Genomic DNA, 12,417 nt, shown 5'->3' on the forward strand with positions numbered 1-12,417 from the left:
CTCCTGTGATTCAAAAGAATTTACTCTAAGAAAATCAAACTCAGTATTTTCTTTTCTACAAAAAGTCAGAAGTAACATTCCAGGTCACATCTTCTCCATCTCCAAACTGTCGATGGAGATCAATTTTTTCCAAGTACATTTCAAAATGCAAAAGAAATGAATACATTTTTAATAGCATTTTAGTAGCCCGATATAGTTTATTATTTAATGACATTTCTTTTTAGTTATTTTGCCCGACAATATTCTTTTTTTTTTCTTTTTGGGCTATGCACAGGGGTTACTCCGGGTTCATGCACTCAGGAATTACTCCTGGTGGTGCTCAGGGGACCATCTGAGAATGGAACCCGGGTCTATTGCATGCAAGGCAAATGCCTACCCGTTGTGCTGTCGCTCCAGCCCCATCCCACATTCTTCTTCTTCTTCTTTTTTTTTGAAGTAAATGGATTTTATTCAGAGGTTTCTGAGGGAGGGAGGAAGGGATAAATGGGAGAGAGAAATAGTAAGAATAACGCGCTCAAGGGAGAACACGGGCTTCTCCAAGGCTGGAGGAAGCCCCTACACAAAACCGAGCTTTAGACACAAAAGTATGAAAGCATGAAAGTACACATCGCAAGAGGGGAGATGCGGGCGACACATGTGCTCGGCCACACGGGCACAAGCAGCACATGGACTCAGGCAGCATATGCTCCTCGTCCCACATTATTTTTAAGGAAAAAACCCAACCTTTTTCTTTCTTTTGCCAGTGAATTAGGCTGCAATACTATATCACTGCTAATTAGCCAAAGGCTTAATTTATATGAATTCATGAATTTTAGATCTTGATGTCAACAAGTGTTGTTTAGTTTTGGCTTAAATGAATTTTAAAGATGATCCCTCAGACTCAGCTGGAATCTGGTAAATAGAAATTCTTTTGATTTTTTTTAAATGTAGGAGTACTGCTATTTATTTAGCCATTGATTATGCTGATTGAATTGGGCACAAACTCCACATTACTTTTTTTTTTCTTTTTGGGTCATACCTGGCAGTGCACAAGGGTTAATCCTGGCTCTGAACTCAGAAATTACTCCTGGAGGTACTGGGGGACCATATGGGATGCTGGAAATAGAACCTGGGTTGGCCATGTGCAAGGCAAATGCCCTACCTGCTGTACTATTTATTGCTCCAGTCCCTCCACATTACTTTTAAATTTTTTTTTTTAAATTTGATATCTGTGAGATAGACCATTACAAAGCTGTTTATATTGGGCTTCAGTATACAATGATCCAGCACCCATCCCTCCACCAGTGTATATTTCCCACCACCAATGTCCCCCATTTCCCCCCCACCCCCCAACTCCGCACCCTAACTCCCTAACTCCCAACCTCCCTCTATGGCAGGCACTTTCCTCTCTCTCTCTCTCTCTCTCTCTCTCTCTCTCTCTCTCTCTCCCCTTTTCCTTTTGTGCATTACATTTTTCAGTACAGGTACTAAGAGGTCATGGTGTTTGTTCAGGGAATTCAGTATTTTTTTTTCTTTTTGGGTCACACCTGCTGTTGCACAGGGGTTACTCCTGGCTCTGCACTCAGGAATTACTCCTGGCGGTGCTCAGGGGACCATATGGGATGCTGGGAATCGAACCCGGGTCGGTGGCATGCAAGGCAAATACCCTACCCGCTGTGCTATCACTCCAGCCCTGGCATTCAGTATTTTTTTTATCAGGATGGAAGGGCTGGAGTGGCTTTTCAATTGGGTTGCCGCTTTGGGGTGTGGACGTGACTGCTAAGGCTTTGGAAGTACAGGGAGGTGGGGGGAGGTAGCCCATCCTGACCCCGAGAAAGCCTGGAGATTTCATTCACAAGCCCCACATACCAGAATTTTCAGCAGATTATATCTTGGTGAGGTCCACCCTGAGACAATGGAGTCAGACTAGGGGTATGGTGGTGATTTTGGATTGTGGAAGCAAGCAACTACCAGAGGCTCTGTTTGGGTGGGCCCCAAGCCAACCCATCCCCCATCCAATTTACCCCATTCTGTTCAGCCATGGGCGGGTCCGAGATTAACTGCGGCTTTTGATCTTTTTTGAGATTTATCTATAGGTCTCTGAAATAAGGCTAATAAATGAGCTTGTATAGCTGAGCCGGAGGTGGTTTGTGGGCTTGACTCCCACATACCTAAACTTTTAGACATTTAATTTCTTGGTAAACTTGGTCCCAATTTGTCGGGGCTTAGCTAAGTGCACAGGGAAAGTTTGGGGTATCAGGAAGCCTAAAGGCACCATCAGGCTGCTCATGCACTTGCCCCGCAGGTACAGGTTGATTTGCTGGTGGCACCATCCCCCCAGTAGATAGAAATTCTTGCCCAGGTTACCTTCCCTAGGCTCTTTGTTATTTTTATCTACTGTTCATATGTTATTTATGAGCTTATTCATATTCATGAGCTTATTTTAATTTTCTTTAAAAATTATTTTCTGTGGGCCAGAGTGATAGTACAGCATGCAGGGTGCTTATTTTGCATGTGACTGACCAAGGCTCAATCCCTGATACTATATATGGCCCCCCAAGCCTCAGGTCTAGGGGGCACAGAGCAAGGAGTAAGCCCTGAGCACTGCTGGTTGTGGCCTGAAAACAAAAAAAAAACAAAATGTAGAAGATTTGCTTTAAATCTGTGAGGCCCTGGGCTTGATCCCTTGCACTGCACATACGTATATGATAATTAGGATACATATAATTCTGAGTATGGTAATCAGCTCCCTCTCCTTTTAACCCCCTACCTGCCAAATGGCTAGTTAGTTCTATCTCTTTTCTTTAACTTACACCGGGATATTTAGTCTTGATGAGACTAAAGAGAATAATATTAATAAAAAGCAAAAGTAAAACCTGTCTGCCCATATACACCATGTAGTGATGTTTTCCAAAGAATGATACTCCAATACTTATAACAATATTAAGAAAAAATCTTTATTCTAATTATTTCTTTTCTTTTCTTTCTTTTTTCCTCTCTTTTTCTTTCTTTCTTTCTTTCTTTCTTTCTTTCTTTCTTTCTTTCTTTCTTTCTTTCTTTCTTTCTTTCTTTCTTTCTCTCTCTCTTCTCTCTTTCCTTATTCTCTTCCTTCCTTTCTTTCTTTCTTTCTTTCTTTCTTTCTTTCTTTCTTTCTTTCTTTCTTTCTTTCTTTCTTTCTTTCTTTCTTTCTTTCTTTCTTTCTCTTTCTCTTTCTCTCTTTCTTTCCTCCTTTCTCTTTCTTTCTTTCTTTCTTTCTTTCTTTCTTTCTTTCTTTCTTTCTTTCTTTCTTTCTTTCTTTCTTTCTTTCTTTCTTTCTTTCTTTCCTTTTTTCTTTCCTTCTTTCTTTTCTCTCTCTCTTTTTCCCAGAGATTGAAACCAGGTTGGTTGCCTCCAGGACAAGTGCCTTCCTGCTGTACTACCCCTCTAGCTCCTCAAATGGTTAATTGAGGGTTTAAAACTCAATTTCTGTCTACACCAGGATAGAAAATAGGTAGTCCTGTAAACACAGTCTCTAGATGGGCACAGTCTACTGGCATGTGCCCAAGCATGGGCTTCCATTCGCTCTTTCCATCAGTCCACCAAGAAAAGTCTCATCTGTGAATTCCTTTGTTTTGTTTTCCTGAGCCCAGGTCCCTTTTTGAAGACACCTAAGTTTATCTGACCTCACTTGTCCAATTTAGTAACCCTGTGCAGACCCGAGAGAGGCACGAGCATGACAAATGGAGTGTGTGCCTCACGTACGTTTCCTCCGAATGCTTGAGGCCTTCAGGCATCCAAACGCTGTGGGACGCTGTCCCTCCCTGGACGCTGATCACATTATCTTTGTTTCTGTAACCATCCTAGGACTTGCTCCATGCCGTCGAGGCGAAGGAAAGCCTGGAACACGAAGCAAAAGGTCTCCAAGAAAGACTGCTTGCCGGCCAGCGGCTCTGGGAGGCCTCCAAGCAGGAGCTGGGCCTGCTGAAGGACCGTTCCCGCGAGCTGGAGAAGAGCCTGCAGGCCAGCGTGGATGCGGCCAGCGTGTTCCAGAGCCAGTATGCATCCTTCCGGGAGAAGATCGCCGCCCTCCTGCAGGGGAGCTCCGGCAGGGTCGGGGCCACGGAAGATGCCATTCTGGAGAAGATTCAAGAAATGCATCTGCAGGACGAGAGTCGCAGAAGGGTAAGTGGGAGAGACGCCGCCGGTGAGCTCTGCAGGCGTGGTTATCGAGCACGCCTCACGAACGACCCGCCGAGTTAGTTCCTGGTCTCACTGGAATGTGTGCTATTTTATTTTATTTTTCAGAATAATTTATTTGTTTTTTAATTAGTGAGTCACAGTGAGGGTACAGTTACAGATTCACACCTTTTCGTGCTTGTTTTTCCCTCATGCAATGTTCGAGAGCCCATCCCTCCACTAGTGCCCATTCTCCACCACCCATGAACCCAGTATCCCTCCCACCCGCCGATCCCATCCCCCCCACCCCACCCCGCCTCTGTGGCAGGGCATTCCAATTTGTTCTCTCTCTCTCTCTCTCTCTCTCTCTCTCTCTCTCTCTCTCTCTCTCTCTCTCCTTTTGGGTGTTGTGGTATGCAACAGGGGTATTGAGTGCCCATCATGTTCAGTCTCTAGTCTACTTTCAGGACGCATCTCCCTCCCTGCGCAGGATCTCCAATCACATGTTACTTGGTGTTCCCTTCTCTATCTGGGATGACTTTCCCCCAACATGTGAGGCCAGCTTCCAAGCCATGGAGCCAACCTCCTGGCATTATATACTACTGTTCTTGGGTGTAAGTCTCCTAGTCTGTTATTTTATATTCCACAGATGAGTGCAATCTTTTTATGCCTGTCCCTCTCTTTCTGACTCATTTCACTTAGCGTGATACGTTCCATGTTGATCCACTTATATGCAAAGATCATGGAATGTGTGTTATTTTATAAAAGAAATTAACCAGCACATGTTTAGCATGCTTGGGAGGCTCAGAGAGTCACTCGGTCCACAAGGAGGTGGGTTCTGGGTTTCCAGGGTGGGATCTGCCTGGGCGGAACCTGCGCCTGTGACATTCTCACCGGATGCACAGGGGACCTGTGATAAGCCCCTGAGCTCTCGCCTCTGGAACTGTGTTTCTCCACTGGCCAGCCAGACACAGCCCTGGCTCTACACCCTTTGAAACTCTACGGCTTTGTGGATTTTTTTTTTAATTCAGAAGTATTCTGGGAGGGCCAGAGTGATGGTGCAGTGAGTAGGGCACTTGCCTTGCACGTGGTCAACATGAGCTGTGTCTCTGGCATCTCATCGGGGGTCCTCTGGGCCCTGCCAGGAGCGATCCTTGAGCACAGAGCCAGGCTGGGTGTGACCCGAAACAAAACAAAAAAGATTTCCCAGGACTTAGAAAGGTAAAATGAGCATACAGGAAGGTAATACATGTAAGAACTTGACACATGTCTCCAAGGTGGGTGCCCGCCAGCACCCCGTCGTCTTCCCCGTATATCATTCTGCAACAAAAGCCACGTGCCACTCCATCGTCTGTGAGATGCCAAGGCTTGGGCCAACCTTGGTGTCATTTCAGGTCAGAGCTGGCTGGCAAAGCTGATTAGGTCATGCCTGGTCAGCAAATGAGTTACGCAAAAGCGATCGTTTTCCAAATCCTTTTGGAGTTTGGAATTGCAGATAAGGGTTCTAGACCTGCCACGTATCTGCCTCAAAAGGGCATTGTTTGTTGGAAGCATCGATTGGGAACAATTGCTATGGAGGCCGTAACATATTATTTAGTAAATATCAGTGTCTGTTAATTATCACTGTTCTGGCCTCTCTCCTCCTCCAGCCTACTTGCCTTTTTAAAATTAAATTAAAATCTTTGCCATTGAATCACCATGGCATGCATAGTTCTAAGGTTGTCCATGATTGGATTTCAGTCATACAATGTTCCAACACCCGTCTCTTCGTCAGTTTACATTTCCCACCACCAATGTCCCCAGTTTCCTCTCCACTTCCCCCAACCTGCCTTGATGACAGACACTTCTCACACTTCTCTCTTTCTCTTTCCTTTCAGGCACTGTGGTGTGCAATACTCTTACTGAAAGGTTATTACCTACCTCACTTTACCTCCTTTCAGCACTCAGTTCTTATCCAGAGTGATTATTTCCAACTATCATCATCACAGTGGTCCCTTCTCTGTCCTAACTGCACTCTCCCTTTTGCTCTGTGACAAGCCTCTTTTTTTTTTTTTAACTTTTGGGAAGATTTATTGTACAGTTTCCAGGATCTCTTGACTGTTTAGTAAAGTTGGCATTTTTATTTTTATTTATTTATTTTTTGATATATATTTTTTTAATTTTTATTTTATCACCATGTGGAAAGTTACAAAGTTTTCAGGTTTATGTGTGACAAGCTTCTTACTGTGGACTGGCCCTCCTGGCCCTTGTTCCTACTATTTTTGGCTATTATTCTCATACTGTGTTTTTAATACTATGTTGGGTGTAGATGGGTCATTTTTAATGATTTAGAGTTACTGAATATATCCTGAAAGTTTCCAAGAAAATATTTTTTTTATTAAACAAGGATCTTTCATTGATTTAGGCATCGAGATTTACAAAACTAATAATTATGTAGTATAAGTATAGTATACAACGCTCCACCTCCAAACCCACCACTAGCGTCAACAACACCTGTGTTCTGAGCTCCCTTCACTCTTTTTTCCCCCCCTTTTTTCAATTAAATCACTGTGAAATACAGCATTACAAAATTGTTCATGATTGCGTTTTAGTCATACAAAGTTCCAGCACTCATCTCTCTCCCAGTGTAATTTCTCAGCACCAGTGTCTAGTTTCCCTCCCACCCCTTCAAGTCTAGACAGATCTTATAAGGGACCCATTTAACAAATGGACAGGAGTAGTTTTAACTTTCATCTAGGATAGAATCTTGTTTCGTTTTGTGATCTTGTTTGTACTCTTAGCGATTCTCCCAGTTCCATCAAGTTGCGTTTAGCAGAGCCAACTTCGGCCTAGATCCTATTCCTGTAATTCTCAGATCCAAATGATGAAATGTGGATCAATAAAGGTCTAAATTAAATGCCATCCAAATGTATTTGGATAATGCATAATTCCACTTGGAATGATTTCTTCTACTGCGTTTATGCTTGTTCAAAAGCAGAGATCTTTCTACCTATTGATGTTTTGAAAAATACCTCAGATTGATTGCTAAGTTAAAGTTCAGGGTTTCATCTAGCAATTGAAAATTTAACCAAGTTTTCTTTGCAAATTCTTCAAAATAAATGCTTGCCTTAGAAGCACCCCAAGTGGTGCTTTAGTTCAAGTGTCAATTTCTTTCTCTTTGTGGATAAAGATGAAACATATTTGAGTATAATTCAGATTTTTGTCGTGATTCAGTGGGCTGGGACAAAAATGATCTACAGGATGGAGAAAAATTTCATTAAATTATTAACCTTGACTAGTAACAAGTGTACTTCAATAGCTGCCATTTCATTTTATATCTTTCCCCGTCTGTTTTTCCAAATGTTTTCCAAAAGACTATTTTAATTCCAGCCTGTGAAACACAGCATAAAATTGTCAGCATGATGTATATGTTTATTTTCGAAAGCAAAATGATGCAAATTGGTTAAGCTGGGTATGCTGTCCCCCACTCCCCATAAAAATGAGAATGATTCATAGTCTTTTTAGTCCCTTTGTCCGCCTTTCCTACCCTGTAATTTTTTTCAATAGCTGCTCTCACTATTTAAAAGCCTGAAATCAAGCATATATCTGGCATCTCTTGTGACTCATCTTTAAGTGAAATCAGGAGAAAATGGATTTTTGTATATTGTCTTAGAAATGCTTCTGAGGAACAGGAGCTTTACAAATTAATGGATCTGTTTGTTGAAGAGACAGCATTCCTTGTCACCTGCCATGGTTAGAAACACAGTCAGTTCTCACAGTGATTCAATAAAATTAAAAAAAAAAAGAAGATAAAGAAACACAGTCAGTGATGGAGGAACAGTCTTGTGAAGTCTCAGTGGTGGGTTTAGCTTTGGTTTAACCCCAAATTCGTCTCTTAATGTTGAAGAGGAAAATTACTTTCCTTAGGTAATTCTCTCCCAAATGGAGAATTCTCAGAAGAAATCAGGGCAGCATCTAGACTTTTTCAAGTCTAGAAAATTCTAGAAAGATTCTACCCATTCTTTGCTTTTCTGCTTAGAGCAAAGTTTAATCTTTTTCCTGAAAAAAGTTTTTTTTTTTTTTTTTTGTAGCTTAGGGAAGATTTCTTAGTGTGAGCGTTACTAATATTTTGGACCAGAGAGTTCATGATTATGGGGGGGTATTCTATTGGTAGGAGTTTAATGTTTATTGTACCCATTCTATCTCACCCCACCCACGTCTAAATTCTTCAGATGTTGCAAAATATCCTCTATGGAAAAAGTCACCCCCTGTTTAAACCAATGTATTAGAGGAATGTTTTGTGATCAAATTTCCAGGAATTACAAATGAGTATTTATTTAGATGTTATTTAGCCTTGAAATTTTAGGACACTTGTGACAGGTGTTTTGGAGATGATTTATTACATAATGAGCAAAAGTTGCGACATCTTCACATTTTTTTGTTTAGGATTTTGAGGCAATTTTTTTTCTTCTTTGAGATGTTTCCTAACTGGCAGATCATTTAGATGAACATTAATTATGTACAGAAAGGAATAACCGTGATTGGTTTCAGTGTCATTTCCTAAATTAAAGATAAAATAATACAAGTGTACAGACATTTATCTGGTTAGTTCTTTGGTTCTGCTTTAGGGCCATGTTAAAGATTTATTTCTTCTGTAGGAGGGTTTGTTCATCTTCAGCAAGGAGCAGTGGGGACCTAGCCTTATGCGCTGAAGAACCCCAGATGTGTACTTTACTTACCTTCCCTGTCTCACCCTCCTTCCTTCAGGCTCACTGTTCTGGTCTGCGCTGTCTACTAAAGGGAACATTTAACCAGAAGACTCAGTAGGTGTCCACTGGCATTTCACTGTCCAAACTTAGATTACCTGGTTGCTGGCTGTTCTTGAGCATGAGGACATCTGGAAGAGCAAATAGGTGAAGTTTGGTTGGTCTCTCAGCCTCTATAGTACTTTCATTTTTTTTTCCTTTTTGGGTCACACCTGGCAATGCACAGGGGTCACTCCTGACTCTGGACTCAGGAATTACTCCTGGCAGTGCTCAGGGGACCATATGGAATGCTAGAAATCGAACCCGGATTGGCCACATGCAAGGCAAACACCCTACCTACCCTACCTGCTGTGCTATCACTCCAGCCTGGTACTTTCATTTTTTAAAGAGGGCTATCACAAAGTACCACTCATTGGGTGATGAAACAACTGAAATGTTTTGTCTTAGAGTTCTGGTGGCAAAATTTCTAGATTTGAGGTGTCAGCAGAATTGGTTCTTTGGGGGAAGAATTAGAATGTTCCAGAAGCCCGGCACCTCTTGGCTTAGGGAAGGGCTTTACACATCATCTTTGCCCCATTTCCTTCTAGTTAAGGCTCCTTTGTGTTCAATACCCCCCTAGGAAGAACAGCCATAGTGCGGACAAGAACCTCATTTCATTTCAATTATCTCCGCCAAGACTCTTTCCAAATAAAACCTGTGCTGAAGAACTTCAACATAGCTTAAAAAAATTTTTTTTGGGGGGGAATAGATAACTGAAACCAGAACAAAAATCGAAATGCACCAGATGGAGGGGTTCATAGTAGTGGGCTCATTACATTTGCCACATACACTGCCAAGAAGGAAGAAAAATTTGATGTTCTATTCCTGGTACCTGATAACTTTATACATTTTCCAAGTACAAATTAGAGCTTGGATAACCAGAAATGAGTTATGTCCAGAAGGTATTGGTCCTTAAGTGACCCAGGAGCCTCTTCCTCAGGGCTCTTGGATTCCATTTGGTTTGATTTAATCTGAGGGCAAAGTGCCTCTCTGGTGAAATCAATAACTACTTATCTTTAGCAAATAAATTAATTTTTCTAGGGCATTGACATTTCCTTTCCTCAGACTGAACTTCTTGTTTTGGAAATATCATTTTATTCCAGAATCTTTCTCTTGTTAAAAAATATCATATTATATATATGTGTACATATGTATATATAAGTTTATCTTTTAAAATTACAGTTTCCTTCCTCCCCACATTTTCTAGTATTGAAATCACCAGTACATTTTGTCTCACAGAGCAGCAATAGTTTTATACTAACAGATAATTCTAATAAAGAGGAAGGAAGAAAGGAGAAAGAAAAAAGCAAAGAAAGAAGGGAAGAGGAACATATTGGTTTTTTAGACTTCTTGGTGTGAACAACAGAATTTTAGGGAGTTCATCTGTTCACTCAGTGGCATTTGTTGTTCCAAAGAACTGAGTGATACCGAATTATTAATTTATCTGAATAAATTTTTATAAATTTAGCTTTAAAAATTCTTGGTGCTGGGGCTGGAGCAATAACACAGTGGGTAGGGCGTTTGCCTTGCACGAAGCTGACCCGGGTTCGATTCCCAGCATCCCATATGGTCCCCTGAGCACCGCCAGTGGTAATTCCTGAGTGCAGAGCCAGGAATAACCCTTGTGCATCGCCAGGTGTGACCCAAAAAGCAAAAAAAGAAAACAAACAAACAAACAAAAAATTCTTGGTGCTATCACAAACACTCAGACCTGAATCAGCCTAAGAAGCGTGGCTCGCTCCTTGAAGCTGCGAGGGTAGGTAGGGTCGTTCACACTTGGTTCTCTCTGGACCCTTAGAATCTTTGCAGGCTAGCTAGGTAGACTGCAATGGTTCAGCCTTCGACGGGCTGGATGTTTGGGAAGTTTGTGCTTTGCTGCAGCCTAAGGCTACAGTGAACACTGTGTCTTTGGGAAGTGCATTCAGAATGGGGGTATAGATTCCACGCAGCAGTCCCTTGTGTGTCCTTCCCAGGAAGACTTCTCATTGTAAAGCAGGCTGACAGCCTGAAAGACAGGACTAGGACGGTCCCCACAGGACCCACAATCCCTCAGATTTTCAATTGAACCTGGGTCGGCCGTGTGCAAGGCAAACGCCCTATCTGCTGTGCTATTGCTCCAGCCCCAAGATTTTTAACCCTTTTAACCAGACCTTTCCGACTCCAACGACCTTGACCCCATCTGCTACACTCTCCACATCTCTCTCTTCCCCCATGGTCACTCTCATGCCCTCCGTTGAGTTTACTGTGCTAATGGGCTGCCACCTTCTAAGCTGAGTTCCCCGGCAGGCAACACTTCCCTGGGCTGCTGAATGGAGCAGGCTGTGGCTAAATAATGTCCAACCTGCATCTCTCCAGCTGAGATTTTTTTTTTGCTTCTGTTTTGTCTTTGCTGGGTCCACTATAGGACAGAGTGTTGGGATCAGGAAAGCCACGTGTTGTGCTGGGCAGAAACATGTGATGTCTTTTATCATGTAGTGTTGTTTAAACTGCCTCCTCCACCCCTGGAAACAATATAGTACAGAAATTGCTTGATGGCTTTTGTTTTAAAAGCCTACTTTGGATGGTATATTAATCTTGATTAGCACATTCTTTCTCTACTGCTAAGATCTGATTTGTTAGGAATTTTTAAGGCTAAGGGAATGAAATACAAAATGAGGGTCTGCCCCCCCCGGCATAAAATAATTTATTTTATATTGATTTTTACAAAATAAAGAAAAAAATTTTTTTTGGGAAATAGAATTTCTCAGATATCATCTTAAACTATTGGCCATAAAATATTTGATTTTTGAGCAATCATGAAAGTATAGAATATATTGGATTATATTTGAAAACCATCAAAGCAAAGGATTAGAAAGTATAGTAAAAAATAAAAAAGTATAGTGATCAATAATCTGTGAATTGATTGCACTATTTAGAGTTACCCCATAACTTTATTGAAAATTGATTGGCCAGTATGACCAGCAGCTGCCATTTCATTACCTGATGTGAAAAGATGCATAAAATTGGAGATTAAAGCAAAGACACAAAATTGTGTGTATAATATCATCTCAACAATAATTTAACAGTGTATAAAAGGACTTAAGAATCATAATAATTTTATTTTATTATTTTAATTTTTTTATTAAATCACCATGTGGAAAGTTACAAGAATCATAATAATTTTTGTCTGTGGGCGCTTGGACCAGGGAGATTACGTTAGATTTATTTATACTTTCTTGGGGTCTTTAATAAAACTTTTACAGCAGATATACATTACTTTATAATTATAAAGACTGGGAAAAATTCTTTCTTACATTAGCACTGTAGCACTGTTGTCCCATTGTTCATCGATTTGCTTGAGTGGGCACCAGTAACATCTCCATCGTGAGACTTGTTGTTACTGTTTTTGGCATATGGAATATGTCATGGGTAGCTTGCCAGGCTCTGCCGTGTGGGCGGGATACTCCCAAGTAGCTTGGCAGGCTCTCCCAGAGGGATTTCTTACATTAATTTAATTTAA

At 41.4% G+C, this 12,417-nt stretch overlaps 1 protein-coding gene across 1 annotated transcript in view; it reads left to right on the forward strand.

The window, feature by feature from the left end:
* Positions 1-12,417, forward strand: part of CCDC170 (coiled-coil domain containing 170) — a 128,699-nt gene that overhangs the window by 63,634 nt on the left and 52,648 nt on the right. Inside the window, exon 6 of the mRNA XM_055136748.1 lies at positions 3,823-4,140. Coding sequence (XP_054992723.1) covers positions 3,823-4,140 — 318 coding nt within the window. The remainder of the gene's footprint in view (positions 1-3,822; positions 4,141-12,417) is intronic.

The sequence above is a fragment of the Sorex araneus genome, chromosome 4 (assembly GCF_027595985.1).
Source record: "Sorex araneus isolate mSorAra2 chromosome 4, mSorAra2.pri, whole genome shotgun sequence".
Taxonomy (NCBI): Eukaryota; Metazoa; Chordata; class Mammalia; order Eulipotyphla; family Soricidae; genus Sorex; species Sorex araneus.